The following is a 13,266-nucleotide window of genomic DNA, read 5'->3' on the forward strand; positions in this document are numbered from 1 at the left end:
ACAATATCCCATACAAAATATTCCCACAAAACAAAAGTGTCGCATCACCGAGATTTTTGGTGGTGTAAACAATTTATTCTGAAGCAATATTTTCATCAGTTTTCTGTCAGCTTTTACATACTTAAATCTGCATGTTTTTAATATTTACCACAGGATGTCATTTACCTTTATAAAGGCCAATATATTTTTTTTTTTACCTTATTAAATGTATGTGTCATCTTTCATGTCAAATTCTTACAATTGATCAAGAAATTTAATACACTACAGGGCTGTTACCAATCAAATTAAATAATTACAAAATTACAACAGCAATAAATAATGTTATGGGATTAATGTTGTAAATAAAAATTTGAACATACAAATAAGAAATGTTGGGGAAAAATGCATACTTTTAAGCATGAGACCGCCAGTAGGTGGGGGCAAGTCACTTATTCATTCAACCGATTCCTTCAAACCTCTGAATCATTCAGTAACAAAAATGCCGGGTGTGGCTTGGAGAATTTGCGCAATAATTCTGTTCTGATCTTTGTTTGGAACTATTTTCGTTGGTGAAATAGAACAAAACAGTCAATTGTGTCTAAAAATGTAAGTAACTTCATATACTTTACTACTTGTTTGTTGAACTAAAATCAATGTAACATTTGCAATCGTGAAAATATTCAGCAAAATAGATCCCTTGTCATGGTATGTTACTTGACTATATCATGCTATAAATAAACTAAACATTTTGAATTTTTTACCTCAGTATGTTTGTTCTGTGAGTTTCTTTATGTGTGCCGTACGCTCATTTGATTTGATTTCTCAATGAAAGTCTCTCACAGAGACAGGCAGCATGAGCCTCAACAGCGCGACATTGATAATAGAAATACACTATCCATTATCAATCGCTGTTTAAGCTGAATGTAATAAAATCAGAAGAATCATTCGCGCGTTTTGATGAGTGATTATATTTTGTCACTTAAGTTTTAATCAGGCTATTAGTCCTGTCGGACAAGTACAATTCTCAAGCCATTTTTCAGTAAACTTGTATGAACCCATTTAAAGTAGTTCGGCGGCTGGTCAGCGAGCTGGTGTTCGACTGTATTCTGTAACCGCAATTCTCTCTGATGACGCGTTAACTACAGCGGGGGGGGAAAGTACTCTTGATGGACACTCGCTGGGTCCTTTAGACTGGAGACATTTTTGTGGTAATGTGACCAAAAATATTTAAGACCTACTGAATCTGATTTTAAGACTTTTTAAGACCTTATTTTAGGAAAACTTTATTTAAGACATTTTAAGACTTTTTAAGGACCCGCGGCCACCCTGATTCAGTGCAGTCATGTATCGTGATACGTATCGTATCGTGGCCTCTGTACCGTGATACGTATCATATCGTGACTTTGCTGGTGATACACAGCCCTAACCTCTAGTAGCAATTTGATTAGTAGTCATTTGATAACCAGCCCTTTTTCTTTCATTGGTCACCATCAACATCATTTCGTTGAGCATTTACAGTGTTATGCCATTCTTGAACTCTGTAGGAGCTTTAAAATTTGAAGTTAAAACTACTAAAACTGCATGGTGTGAAATGGCTAACTAGCCATTGTATTTCCTGTGTGTGAGCGTGTTGAGCCTGTACTAACCATGGATGCGTTTGTTCTTGCTGGATGGCGTGTGGTGCTGGTGTGGGGCTGGATGCTACAGGCATTGGTAAACTCTCCACTGCCGATGGCAAAGCCTTTGCAGATCCAGAGGTGTTACGCCGCTTGACGTCGTCGGTGAGTTGCGCACTGGACGAGGCCGCCGCCGCCCTCACTCGCATGAGGGCCGAAAACACGCTCAACGCCAGCCAGGCCGACAAGTAGGCATCTTTTCTCACCCGCACATGATTTCCCCTCCTGTGTCCACACATCATGATGCAACATTCATGTTCAACCAGCAAGAATTACTTCATTGTTAAGGCTAAAAGCTAAGCACTGTTAAGTATGTGTTTTAATGATCACTGAATGTTTAAAGCACACTTGATATTTTGAAACCTCTGTAATTAGACAAAAGCAGCTGTGTAAGACTTCTTGCTCCTGCACGAGCCTTCAGTTAGAGTAGTTAGCTTAGCTTCGCCTGCACAGTCACAGTAATTGTAGTAGTCTGGTTATTTTTAGCCGTAGCCTGGCTGAGGCCTGCTCGGACGGCGACGTGAATGCAGTGCGGAAGCTGCTAGACGAGGGACGCAGCGTCAACGAACACACAGAGGAGGGCGAGAGCCTGCTGTGTCTGGCCTGCTCAGCTGGATACTATGAGCTCGCACAGGTACTGTGTACAGAGTCAAACACACTTCCAATCCTGAAGCTGATGACGGAAACAACAACTCCTCACATGTATAAATAATAAATAAAAGTAAATTAAATAATTAAAATTAAATAAGTGAGATGTGAATGTTGTGTGTAATTTCTGCACCTGAAGTGACACTGAACTGAATTAGGAAAAAGACCATTTTTAAAAACATTTTGGAAATTAGTCCTATCTGCCGTTTCTCATTCAAACAGGTAGCAATATAGCAGTTTTCAGCTGTGTGAATTATAAATTATATTACCACACAGCTCTCTATATGTGACCCTGGGCCACAAAACCAGTCATAAGTAGCATGGGTATATTTGTAGCAATAGCCAACAAAACATTGTACGGGTCAAAATGATTGATTTTTCTTTTATGCCAAAAATCATTTGGATATTAAGTAAAGATCATGTTCCATGAAGATATTTTGGTAATTTCCTTCCGTAAATACATCAAAACTTAATTTTTGATTAGTAATATGCGTTGCTAAGGACTTAATTTGGATAGCTTTAAAGGGGATTATCTCAATATTCAGATTTTTTTTTGCACCCTCAGATTCCTGATTTTCAAATAGTTGTATCTTGGCCAAAAATTGTCATTGTCCAAAGTATTGTTCCTAACAAACCATACATCAATGGAACACTTATTTATTCAGCTTTCAGATGATGAAAATTTTGACCCTTATGACTGGTTTTGTGGTTCAGGGTCACATATAAAGTTATCCAACTTTATCTGCAAACAGTATACTATTTAACAAATCTCAACTGCTTGATTGCTTGTACCATTGCCAAATATGCTATATTATCTCCTAGCTCTAATCTGCTAAATCTGACTAAGGGCAAAATATAAAAAATATTACAAACATTAACATTATTAAAGAAAAATGTTATAACTAACATTTTTCTGTAAAGCTGCTTTGAAAGTGTATATTGTTAAAAGTGCTATACAAAAATTTTACTTGACTAGTATTATCAGGGCCAGTATCCTTAATATTGATACCTCAAATGTAAGGTTTTATTTATGAATATATATAATTATTTCTAATATTTGTGTGTGTGTATATATGTATGTGCAGCAATTTTTGTTTAAATAAAGTCATACGTATTAAAAAAACACTTGTTAATTTGTTTAAGGATCTAGCTTCTTGATGCAACATCAGTATCTGGAGGATCTTTATTTTCAGACCAATTCTCCCATTTTTGATTGCAATTGCTTGTGGTGCTGCTAGTGGTGAAGAAATTACATGCTTTACCTTTAATTTTCAGTTTTAGTATAAGCATGCACTGTGGTTGTTTGTGAAAAAATATCTGTTGATATGAGTTTGACTGGTTGTAGGTCTTGCTGGCCATGCATGCTAACGTGGAGGACAGAGGGATCAAAGGAGACATCACGCCACTTATGGCTGCTGCAAGCGGTGGTTACGTCGACATCGTCAAACTGCTCCTAGTGCACGGAGCCGACGTTAACGCACAGTCCTCGACAGGTACAACTTTTTTTTTTTAAATAAGTAAATAAAATGAAAACAAGAGTAGGTGTACTTAAATGGACCAAAAAGAGTAAAGTACATTTTCACCCTTGTGCAAGCCAACAAACAAACAAACCTTGTGCTTGCAAACACACCTTGTTCATCCATTGTCTTCCCCTTTCTTTCAGGTAACACAGCCTTGACATATGCGTGTGCTGGAGGCTTCCTGGATGTAGTAAAGGTGTTGTTGAAGGAGGGTGCTAACATTGAAGATCACAACGAGAACGGTCACACTCCGCTAATGGAGGCTGCCAGTGCAGGCCACGTGGAGGTCTCTCGTGTGCTCCTGGAGTATGGCGCTGGAATCAACACACACTCCAATGAGTTTAAGGAGAGCGCACTCACACTCGCTTGCTATAAAGGTGCGTCCCATTGTATCATACAGTGTGTTTACATACACAAGATGGTAATCAGAATATGGTATTATTCTGATTGATTATCCAAGTACAATGTTGCCAAAACCAGATTAAGAAAACTTTTTTGGTTTTTGGGTATTGAATATGAATAATAGCCATATGGCTGTATTAATTAGAATTTTGGGTCTTATACAAAGCTTTTTACAGAATTTCAACTGTAATTTAACATTCATGTATATCTGCACATTGAAAGTGTGAATATGGCTATATTAAATACAGACAGAAGAGAATTTTACCAAATTGCATTGTAATAAATGGCTAGTGTTTCCAATAGAGAATAACCTTAATAGATGAAAAACATGCATATTGTAGTTTATTTAAAATATGCTTTTTACATGTACATTACTGTTCGAATGTTTGGGGGCAGTAAGATTTTTTTTTCTGTAAAGAAATTATTTTATTCAGCAAGGATTATTTAAATTCATGGAAGTTTAAAGGGTTAGTTCACCCAAAAATGAAAATTCTGTCATTTAATTACTCACCCTTATGTCGTTCCAAACCCGTGCGCAAAGAAAACAAAAATAGCAATTTATTCAACAATCCTTCTCCACGAGTTACCTTCTTCTGCCATTTTGGAGAGAGAACGTACGTACCCCAGAACGTAATCAACATAATCGGCATCTACGGTGACCGGGAGGGGACATGTCGTGGCCATGACACAATAACTCATGGGAATGTGATATGTCATGGCCACGAGATATTAATTAGTGGGAACGACATATTAACTGGTGGGAACGTGATATGTCGTGGCCACGAGATTTTGTCGAGGTAACGACATCCTTATGCAGGGCTTAAAGTTCTCCGGCACCGTGCCAGATCTCCGGCGTGTGGCGTTTGGCTGCGGGAAAATAAGATAGTCATCCTACATTTAAAAACACTTGTTGATATCACGTTCGAGTTCATGAGTTCGCCTACCAATGTATGAGAGGAACACAGCTTTCACTCACAACCAAACTAACATTACTATACAATCAGAAGTTTTTGCTCTTATAAACATGAGACGCGCATAATAGTATCCAATTGCAGAGTCGCAGCTGATGAATGGAAAAGAAGCCTGGGTCTCGAACGCAACACATTGAAAATGGTCAAAGATTTCCATCTAGCGTCATATTTACATAGAAAAGCTATTAAAAAAGCAGCAGAGCTTTGTAAACAGCTCAGAGTAATCACGTCATCTCCATAAGAATGATATGATTGCCAGAATGCATTTACCTGTATTTTTGAAAAGGTCCTGTTCACACATGATCTCTTAATGGTAACTTACCAGTAAAGACTGTATGTGTAAAAGGGGCTAAACTCTTCCTCTGCATATGCCGTGAGTTTGGGTTGCTTAACGTTCATCTGGGAAAACTCACTTGATTTGTAACGTAAATCATTTAAACCTATGCCAACACAGGAGAATACATCAACATATTTCTAAATATGCGATTTATTGTACATCACGATTTCAAAATAAAAGTTTCTGACTTTGCATGTGGCCAAATATTAAAATTAAATGGATTTAAACGTTGTTGAAATAAACTGAACTGTAGTTTTCTGTAGTAAACCGTCTTTGTATATTTCCTCTTTTATATTAATTTCCTAGTATTTAATTTACCGTTATTTCTTTCGAACAAAACAATTTCAGAAATGTAATGTTTTAGATTGTAGGTCATCTTGTACCCTGTCAAGGACAAAGCTAACAAGCAAAACTTGATATCAAAAGCATCCTAAATGTTGCATGTGTTTGCACCATATTGTAGTGAGTAAACTTTCTTGGTATTGCTGTTTCAAATAGCCCACCATAATCTGTAGTCTGAGCCTGTCAAGGGCTAATGGCAATGGCAGATACGTTACTAGTTAGTTTCAAGGAAAATAAATTTCAAATAATGTTCTTTTTTTTTTGTTTGCCAAATAATCCTGTGTATGTGTCCGCCCCCGCAACCCCCAGAAAAAAGTTCAGGCTCAGGATTTTTTTTTGCTTTAACCCCTGCTTATGTCGTGGCCTCGAGATACTATGTTGAGGGAACGACATCCATTTCTCGTGGCCACAACGACTTATGTTGAGGGAACGACATATTTTTCTCTCAACATATCACGTTCCCACGAGTTAATATGTCGTGGCCACGACAAAAATAAGTGAACCGAACATGTCCCCTCCCGGTCACCGAAGTAAACAACGCTGATTAGGGATACTCTCCAAAATGGCGGAAGATGGTAACTCGGGGAGAATAATTGCTGAATAAGTTATTATTGTTTTCTTTGCGCACAAAAAGTATTCTCGTAGCTTCGTAAAATTACGGTTGAACCCCTGATGTCACATGGACTATTTTACCAATATCCTTGCAACGATTCTGGACCTGGGAACATTGCAGTTGCATTGCTGTCTACGGAGGGTCAGAAAGCTCTCAGATTTGATCAAAATATCTTAATTTTAACTTGCGGGTTTGGAACGACATGAGGGTGAGTAATTAATGACAGAAATTTCACTTTTGGGACAACTATCTATGGAAGCCCATTTCCGCCACTGAATAAAAAATAAAAAAAGGTTATTGCGACTTTTTATCTCACAATTTTGACTTTTTTATTGCATTTGCAAGTTTATATCTCACAATATTTTTTGTATTATTTTTTGTTGGTTCAAAAACATATGACTTTTTATTTCAAAAATCTGCCTTCTATCTTGCATTTGAGAGTTCGTAGTTTATATCTCACAATCTCTGCCATGGAATAAAATTCTGACCTTTTTTTACTGCATTTTATCTCACAATTCAATTAAGACTATTTTTCTATGAATTATTACTTTATATCTCACAACTCTGTTTGTTTGTTTTGTTTTTGTTTCTACCACGGAAATAAACAAAAATGAAAAAGCCAATTACAACTCTTTATCTCATGATCATTTTATTTTTGTATATTTTATAGTTCATATTAATTGCAAGATATAAACTCTCTGAATACTTTCCGTACCCACTGTATATATACTGTTCTATAATATAAATGCTGTTCTTTTGAACTTGCTAATCACAGTATACTGAAAAAAAAATCTTTGTTTTAGCTGTTTTCAGAAGTGAGTAAAGAAAATGAGCTGCAAACCAGCATATTCTAATTATTTCTGAAGGATCTTGTCTTTTAAAGAAATGAATCCTTTTATTTAGCAAGGATGCATTATATTGATCAAAAGAGACAGTAAAGAAATTTTTAATGTTATAAAAGAATTGTAATTGAATTAAATGCTGTTCTTTTGAAAAGAATCATGAAGAAATTGCATATAATATAGTTTCCTAAAAAAATATTAACCAGCACAACTATTTTCAACATTGAAAAGAAATGTTTATTAAGCACTAAATCATCATATTAGAATGATTTCTGAAGAATTATTTGACTCTGAAGACCGAAGTAATGGCTGCTGAAAATTCAGCTTTGCATCACAGGAATAAATTACATTTGGGGGGGGGGGAAATAAAAACAATATTACTTTATTTACTGTGTTTTGGATCAGATAAGTGCAGCCTCGGTGAGCATAAGTCACTTATGCTTAATCTTATAAAAATCTTACCGACCCCAAACTTGTATACTGGAATATTCCAATAGCTGTGGAGCACGTTATTACTGTCCTTTCATAATAAAGACCTAACCAAAATATAGACCTTAGTTGGACAATGATGTGCATGTAAACATGGTCATTGAAACCATATTTTAATGTATAATGTAACATATATGCCCAACTGTATATTATAAAGTCAATCCGTTTAAAACCTTTTGGGGGGAAATCAACTGTATCCTGTCTGTTCTTTAGGGCACTTGGACATGGTCAGGTTTCTCTTAGAAGCAGGAGCCGACCAGGAGCACAAGACAGATGAGATGCACACTGCACTCATGGAGGCCTGCATGGTAACACTATATCCTATCTACACAGTCTGTAGGCACTTCCTCTGATGTTTGCGCGGGTCTTTTGAGACATTATTCTCGTGCTTGTTTTGTGTAGGATGGGCATGTGGAGGTGGCACGGCTGCTATTGGATAGCGGGGCGCAGGTAAACATGCCTGCTGACTCATTTGAGTCGCCTCTGACGCTGGCTGCCTGCGGGGGCCATGTGGAGCTGGCAGCGCTTCTGATCGAGAGGGGGGCCAACCTGGAGGAGGTGAACGATGAGGGCTACACTCCACTGATGGAGGCAGCTCGTGAGGGCCATGAAGAGATGGTAGCGCTGCTCTTGGCACAAGGTACTAGGGTCACCTCAGTTTTATAGACTTCACCCATAAGACCTGGCAATGTTTATTACATATGTAAATAGGGTATAAAAAGTTTTGAACCAAATTTCAGCCACTTCCAGAGGTAGTCAAAAATGCGTCATGTGGCCGAATGTGCACAAACAGCCAAAGAAAACCTGAGGGATTATGTGAAGTGTTTTGAGAAACCATACCAAAAAATCAATACCAATTACAGTATTCTGAGCCAAAACACACAAATTATGTGTTCACAGGAGTTGCATAATAAAAATGCATGTTAAGACCAAGTGTAAACTGTGTCTTGACTGACCACTTGTGATTGGACCACTGAAAATGCAAACAGGATCTAAGTTAGTGATGCGAAACCAGAATCCATTTAAAAGTGATTCTACCACAGATGATGAATTAGATGTTTTGACCGCAGCAAGCTTTGTATTTCAAACTGTCTTAAATATAGATTCCCTTTCTAAGTTCACAAACTGAAGGATTATTTTTTATCTGTTGGTTTTAGGTGCAAATATTAACGCTCAGACAGAGGAGACGCAGGAGACTGCATTGACTCTGGCATGTTGCGGAGGCTTCCTAGAGGTGGCTGATTTCCTCATCAAAGCTGGGGCGGACATTGAGTTGGGTTGCTCCACCCCGCTCATGGAGGCTGCACAGGAGGGGCATCTGGAGCTGGTCAAATACTTGTTGGCTGCAGGTGAGGCATTACATCAGATGTAATTCTTGAAATTTCTCCTTTCTATGACACTGTAACATGTTCACACACTACTCTATCTGTTCAGGGGCTAACGTCCACGCCACAACAGCCACGGGTGACACAGCTCTGACATACGCCTGTGAGAACGGACACACAGATGTGGCCGACGTGCTGCTGCAAACAGGGGCTGACCTGGTTTGTGGATATCTTTTTTTTACCGTTGTCGTGTTTGGTCCCAGTTTATATTAAGTGGCCTTAACTACTATGTACTTACATTTAAATTAATCATTTGGAACAATGCATTTATTGTGTACGTACATGTTTTTACATTGTACTTATATTTAAAAAATACATGCATGTAATTACTGTAATCTGTAATTTAATTAATCTGTAATTAATTTCTGTAATTACATTTATAATTACTTTGTTGACCCATCTCTTACATTTGAACTCCACCTTAAACCCACCCTTACCACCAAACCTGTCCCTAACCTTACCCATATGCCACCTCAATATCAACAAAAGTGTTTTGCAATACAATATGAACACAATAAGTACTTATTTTTTGATGCAAGTACATAGTAGTTAAGGCCACATAATATAAAGTGGGACCTTGAATTTTTATTTCTTTTTATAGTTTATACAGGTAAAGCCTTTTTGGAGCTTACTGGTGTCTTTGTTTCTCAGGAACATGAATCAGAAGGGGGCAGGACTCCACTGATGAAAGCAGCCAGAGCGGGACACCTGTGCACTGTGCAGTTTCTCATCAGCAAAGGCAAGTTGCAATGTCCCAAATTAGGGCTGCAGCAAACAATAAAATTGACAATAAATGTTAGTGAAAATAGTCAACAAAAAATGTCGTCACCAGGGTCTTTGCTATCAGCATAGTGAACCTTTATCAGTGATGACATTTTTCAGTAGAAAAACAAACAAACATTTAAAGCAATTTAATGTGTATTTATAAATGGTTCCTATATTTGCATCAAATGATGCGGATCAACTATGAATTTACCTTTTATGTCTGCTTCTGTCCATTTGTTATATGCATTGTATTTTGAAATTCATTTTCACATATATGTCTGCAGGTGCTAATGTGAATAGAGCCACAGCCAACAATGATCACACAGTGGTTTCTCTGGCTTGTGCGGGGGGCCACTTGGCTGTGGTGGAGCTGCTGTTGGCCCATGGTGCTGACCCCACCCACAGACTGAAGGTGAGGGGTCCAGCCTCCCTGAGAATTACACTCTCGAGATGCTAACAGGTGTTAAGAGGTCACACAAACTGTGGTCGGTCCTCTGTGTTAATGAGAGTTCCTCTTCTGCTCACAGGATGGCTCCACGATGCTGATTGAAGCTGCTAAAGGTGGTCACACTAATGTGGTGTCCTACTTGCTAGACTACCCAAACAACATTCTGTCAGTCCCTGCCCCAGACCTGTCCCAGCTCACACCCCCCTCTCATGACACTTCTCAGGTGAGCGGAAACATACACCGTCTAACAGTCACTACAAATTACCCTCTTTTACATTTACTTAATGCTTTGAAATATGAAAATACCAATTTGTGGAGTGTATGTAACACGAATGTTTTATATAATAGTTTGCACTTTTATTTAGTAGTGTTAATTTTGTATGGCATACAGGCCCCTCGAGTCCCATTCCAAGCCCTGGCTATGGTGGTGCCCCCCCAGGAGCCAGACAGGGTGCCCTCCACCATCCCCACGCCCCCACCCGTTACAAGCAAAGGTTAGTTTGTCTAGTAAAGTTACTTTATTCAGCTAGATGTGTTGCTTAAGATGACTATAGCCTTGTTCAGATTGTAAGTCCAAATCTAATCGTAATTGTAAGCGAATCCAATCATATATAGCAAGTATGAATGGCAAAAAAAAAGGTTTTACAAATCTGTTTCAAGCTACATTCATATGTGGCTTGATATCTTATTCAAAACATTTCTGGAAATCTATTTCAGTCTGATAGGATTTAAAGTCGGATACATAAATAAGATTTGGACTGACAGTGTAAACATAGCAGGGAACTGATGATCCAATATCAGCTCATAAATGCTATCAGTTCACAAATGAAGAGTTCACTTAAGCTTCTCCAGCTGACATCTACATACAGTTTCTGTGATCATATCACAAAATTATGCCTGGCTACATTAAAAGCCAATGCACTCTAAATGCATTGTGATAAGATAAAAACATTTAAAAATGGTCTTAGATTTTGAATATTTAATGTAGGTATAAATGCAAGTGCGTTTTTGATATTTACATTCAGATAGGTAAGTAGTGTGCATGCTTATTTTGGTTGCAAATCATATACATCACTTTGAGTCATTACAGCGATTGTGTTGCTGTTTTTTCTGTTTATTCTGTTCTTACAATATGAAAAAGACAACAGACTCTGCACTCACGCTTGAGATGCATTGGAATGAAGGTGTAAATGCAGTCCGACTAAAAACATCCAGAAACAATCAGACATGAAATGCCTGGTGTAAAGGAGGGCTTTGAGTATTGAAACGCCTTGGGCTGCAGAGAAACACATTCAGTTGACTAGAATGAATAGACTCTGATGAGTTGCACAGCATGCTTGAATTGTGAGATTCTTTGGTTTGAGCATTTGTTTGGTTTTTCTCTCAGGTGCGTCCAAGCAGAGGCTGAGCTCTCTTCAGAGCAACTCTGTGGCCTCGGGTGGCCTAGACGCCGACCTGCTGCCGCCCTTCCACCCGTACCAGCCTCTGGAATGCATCGTCGAGGAGACGGAGGGCAAGTTGAACGAGCTGGGCCAGCGCATCAGTGCCATTGAGAAGGCCCAGCTGCAGTCGCTCGAGCTCATCCAGGGTGAGCCGCTCACCAAAGACAAGATCGAGGAGCTAAAGAAGAGTCGCGAGGAGCAGGTGCAGAAGAAGAAGAAGATCTTGAAGGAGCTGCAGAAGGTGGAGCGGCAGTTGCAGCTGAAGACGCAGCAGCAGTTCACCAAAGAATACATGGAGACCAAGGGGCTCAAGGAGGAGCTGGGCCAGGCGGCAGGGGTGGAGATGCCCAGCACCCCCCTGCCCCTACAGGCCACACAGCTGGGCTCTGACAATGAGTGTGAGGTTAATCGCAAAGAGGAGGACTACAGGTACACCCCAACCAATGAGGACGACGAGGAGGACGAAGAGGATGAAGAAGACAACATCGACTATGCCAATCTGCCACAGGTGGACACCATTCTGTACAGAGAGGCAACGCAGACGCCGCCGCCACCTCCGCCGCCTCAGAACCAGGTCCTCCAGAGTCCTCCTCTGCAGACCAGCTTCGTTCCCATCCAGCCTCTCGCCCCGCAGCAGTCCACAGACTTCAGTAACGCCGAGTACCCAGGAAGCAGCAGCCCAGACCTGCAGAGGGTGTTGCTGGGCCAGCAGCTGACGGGGTTGGGGCCAGGGCTTCTCGCACAGGCACCCGACGGACTCATGGTCGCCACGCCCGCACAGACGCTCACAGATACGCTTGATGACATCATGGCGGGTGAGCTCACTGCAACTGGGGCTGTCTTTGTTTCCTTTCAGGATGTCAACCAGTGATAAGAAATGGAATTTCCAATCCAAGAAATGGCATTACCATTGGCAAATAGATCAGTCCTTTGGCATTAGAGGGGTGGTTGATTGCGATTTCACTTTTTTAACGGTAGTGTGTAATGTTGCTGTTTGAACATAAACAATATCTGCAAAGTTACGACACTGAAAGTTCAATGCAAATGGAGATATATTCTTTTAAAATTAAGGCAGTTTAATGCCTACAAAAATGGCTCATAGAGACTACAACGAGTAACTTCCTGGGTTCGTGACGTCACAAACCCAGATAAACCCCGCCCCCGGTAATGTGCAGCGAAGGGGGCGAGGCCATGTTGCTCTGCTTTAGAGAAGAGGAAGAGTTGTTGCCATGCCGTCAAAACTGGGGGTGCACGAAAAAATGTATTCATATATTCATACTTTGCACACGCTCTGCTCTGCATCTCTCTCTCTCTCTCTCTCTCTCTCTCTCTCTCTCTCTCATTCAGATCCTCCGCTCAGTGGATACACTTATTTTCACATACTATAGCTATGAGAAGCGTTATACA

General features: G+C 39.6%; 1 protein-coding gene across 2 annotated transcripts in view; it reads left to right on the forward strand.

Moving 5' to 3' along the window:
• ankhd1 (ankyrin repeat and KH domain containing 1) overlaps nt 1-13,266 on the forward strand; it is a 67,445-nt gene that overhangs the window by 38,615 nt on the left and 15,564 nt on the right. The window contains exons 4-16 of one of the 2 annotated variants that reach the window (XM_016501518.1): nt 1,687-1,843; nt 2,127-2,289; nt 3,649-3,796; nt 3,967-4,200; nt 8,033-8,127; nt 8,222-8,459; nt 8,977-9,168; nt 9,254-9,363; nt 9,856-9,943; nt 10,254-10,381; nt 10,497-10,640; nt 10,809-10,911; nt 11,805-12,674. In XM_016501518.1, the coding sequence (XP_016357004.1) occupies nt 1,687-1,843; nt 2,127-2,289; nt 3,649-3,796; nt 3,967-4,200; nt 8,033-8,127; nt 8,222-8,459; nt 8,977-9,168; nt 9,254-9,363; nt 9,856-9,943; nt 10,254-10,381; nt 10,497-10,640; nt 10,809-10,911; nt 11,805-12,674 (2,670 nt within the window). The remainder of the gene's footprint in view (nt 1-1,686; nt 1,844-2,126; nt 2,290-3,648; nt 3,797-3,966; nt 4,201-8,032; nt 8,128-8,221; nt 8,460-8,976; nt 9,169-9,253; nt 9,364-9,855; nt 9,944-10,253; nt 10,382-10,496; nt 10,641-10,808; nt 10,912-11,804; nt 12,675-13,266) is intronic. The other variant, XM_016501519.1, reaches the window with a different exon arrangement.

The sequence above is a fragment of the Sinocyclocheilus anshuiensis genome, unplaced genomic scaffold (assembly GCF_001515605.1).
Source record: "Sinocyclocheilus anshuiensis isolate Anshui unplaced genomic scaffold, SAMN03320099.WGS_v1.1 scaffold1023, whole genome shotgun sequence".
Lineage (NCBI taxonomy): Eukaryota > Metazoa > Chordata > Actinopteri > Cypriniformes > Cyprinidae > Sinocyclocheilus > Sinocyclocheilus anshuiensis.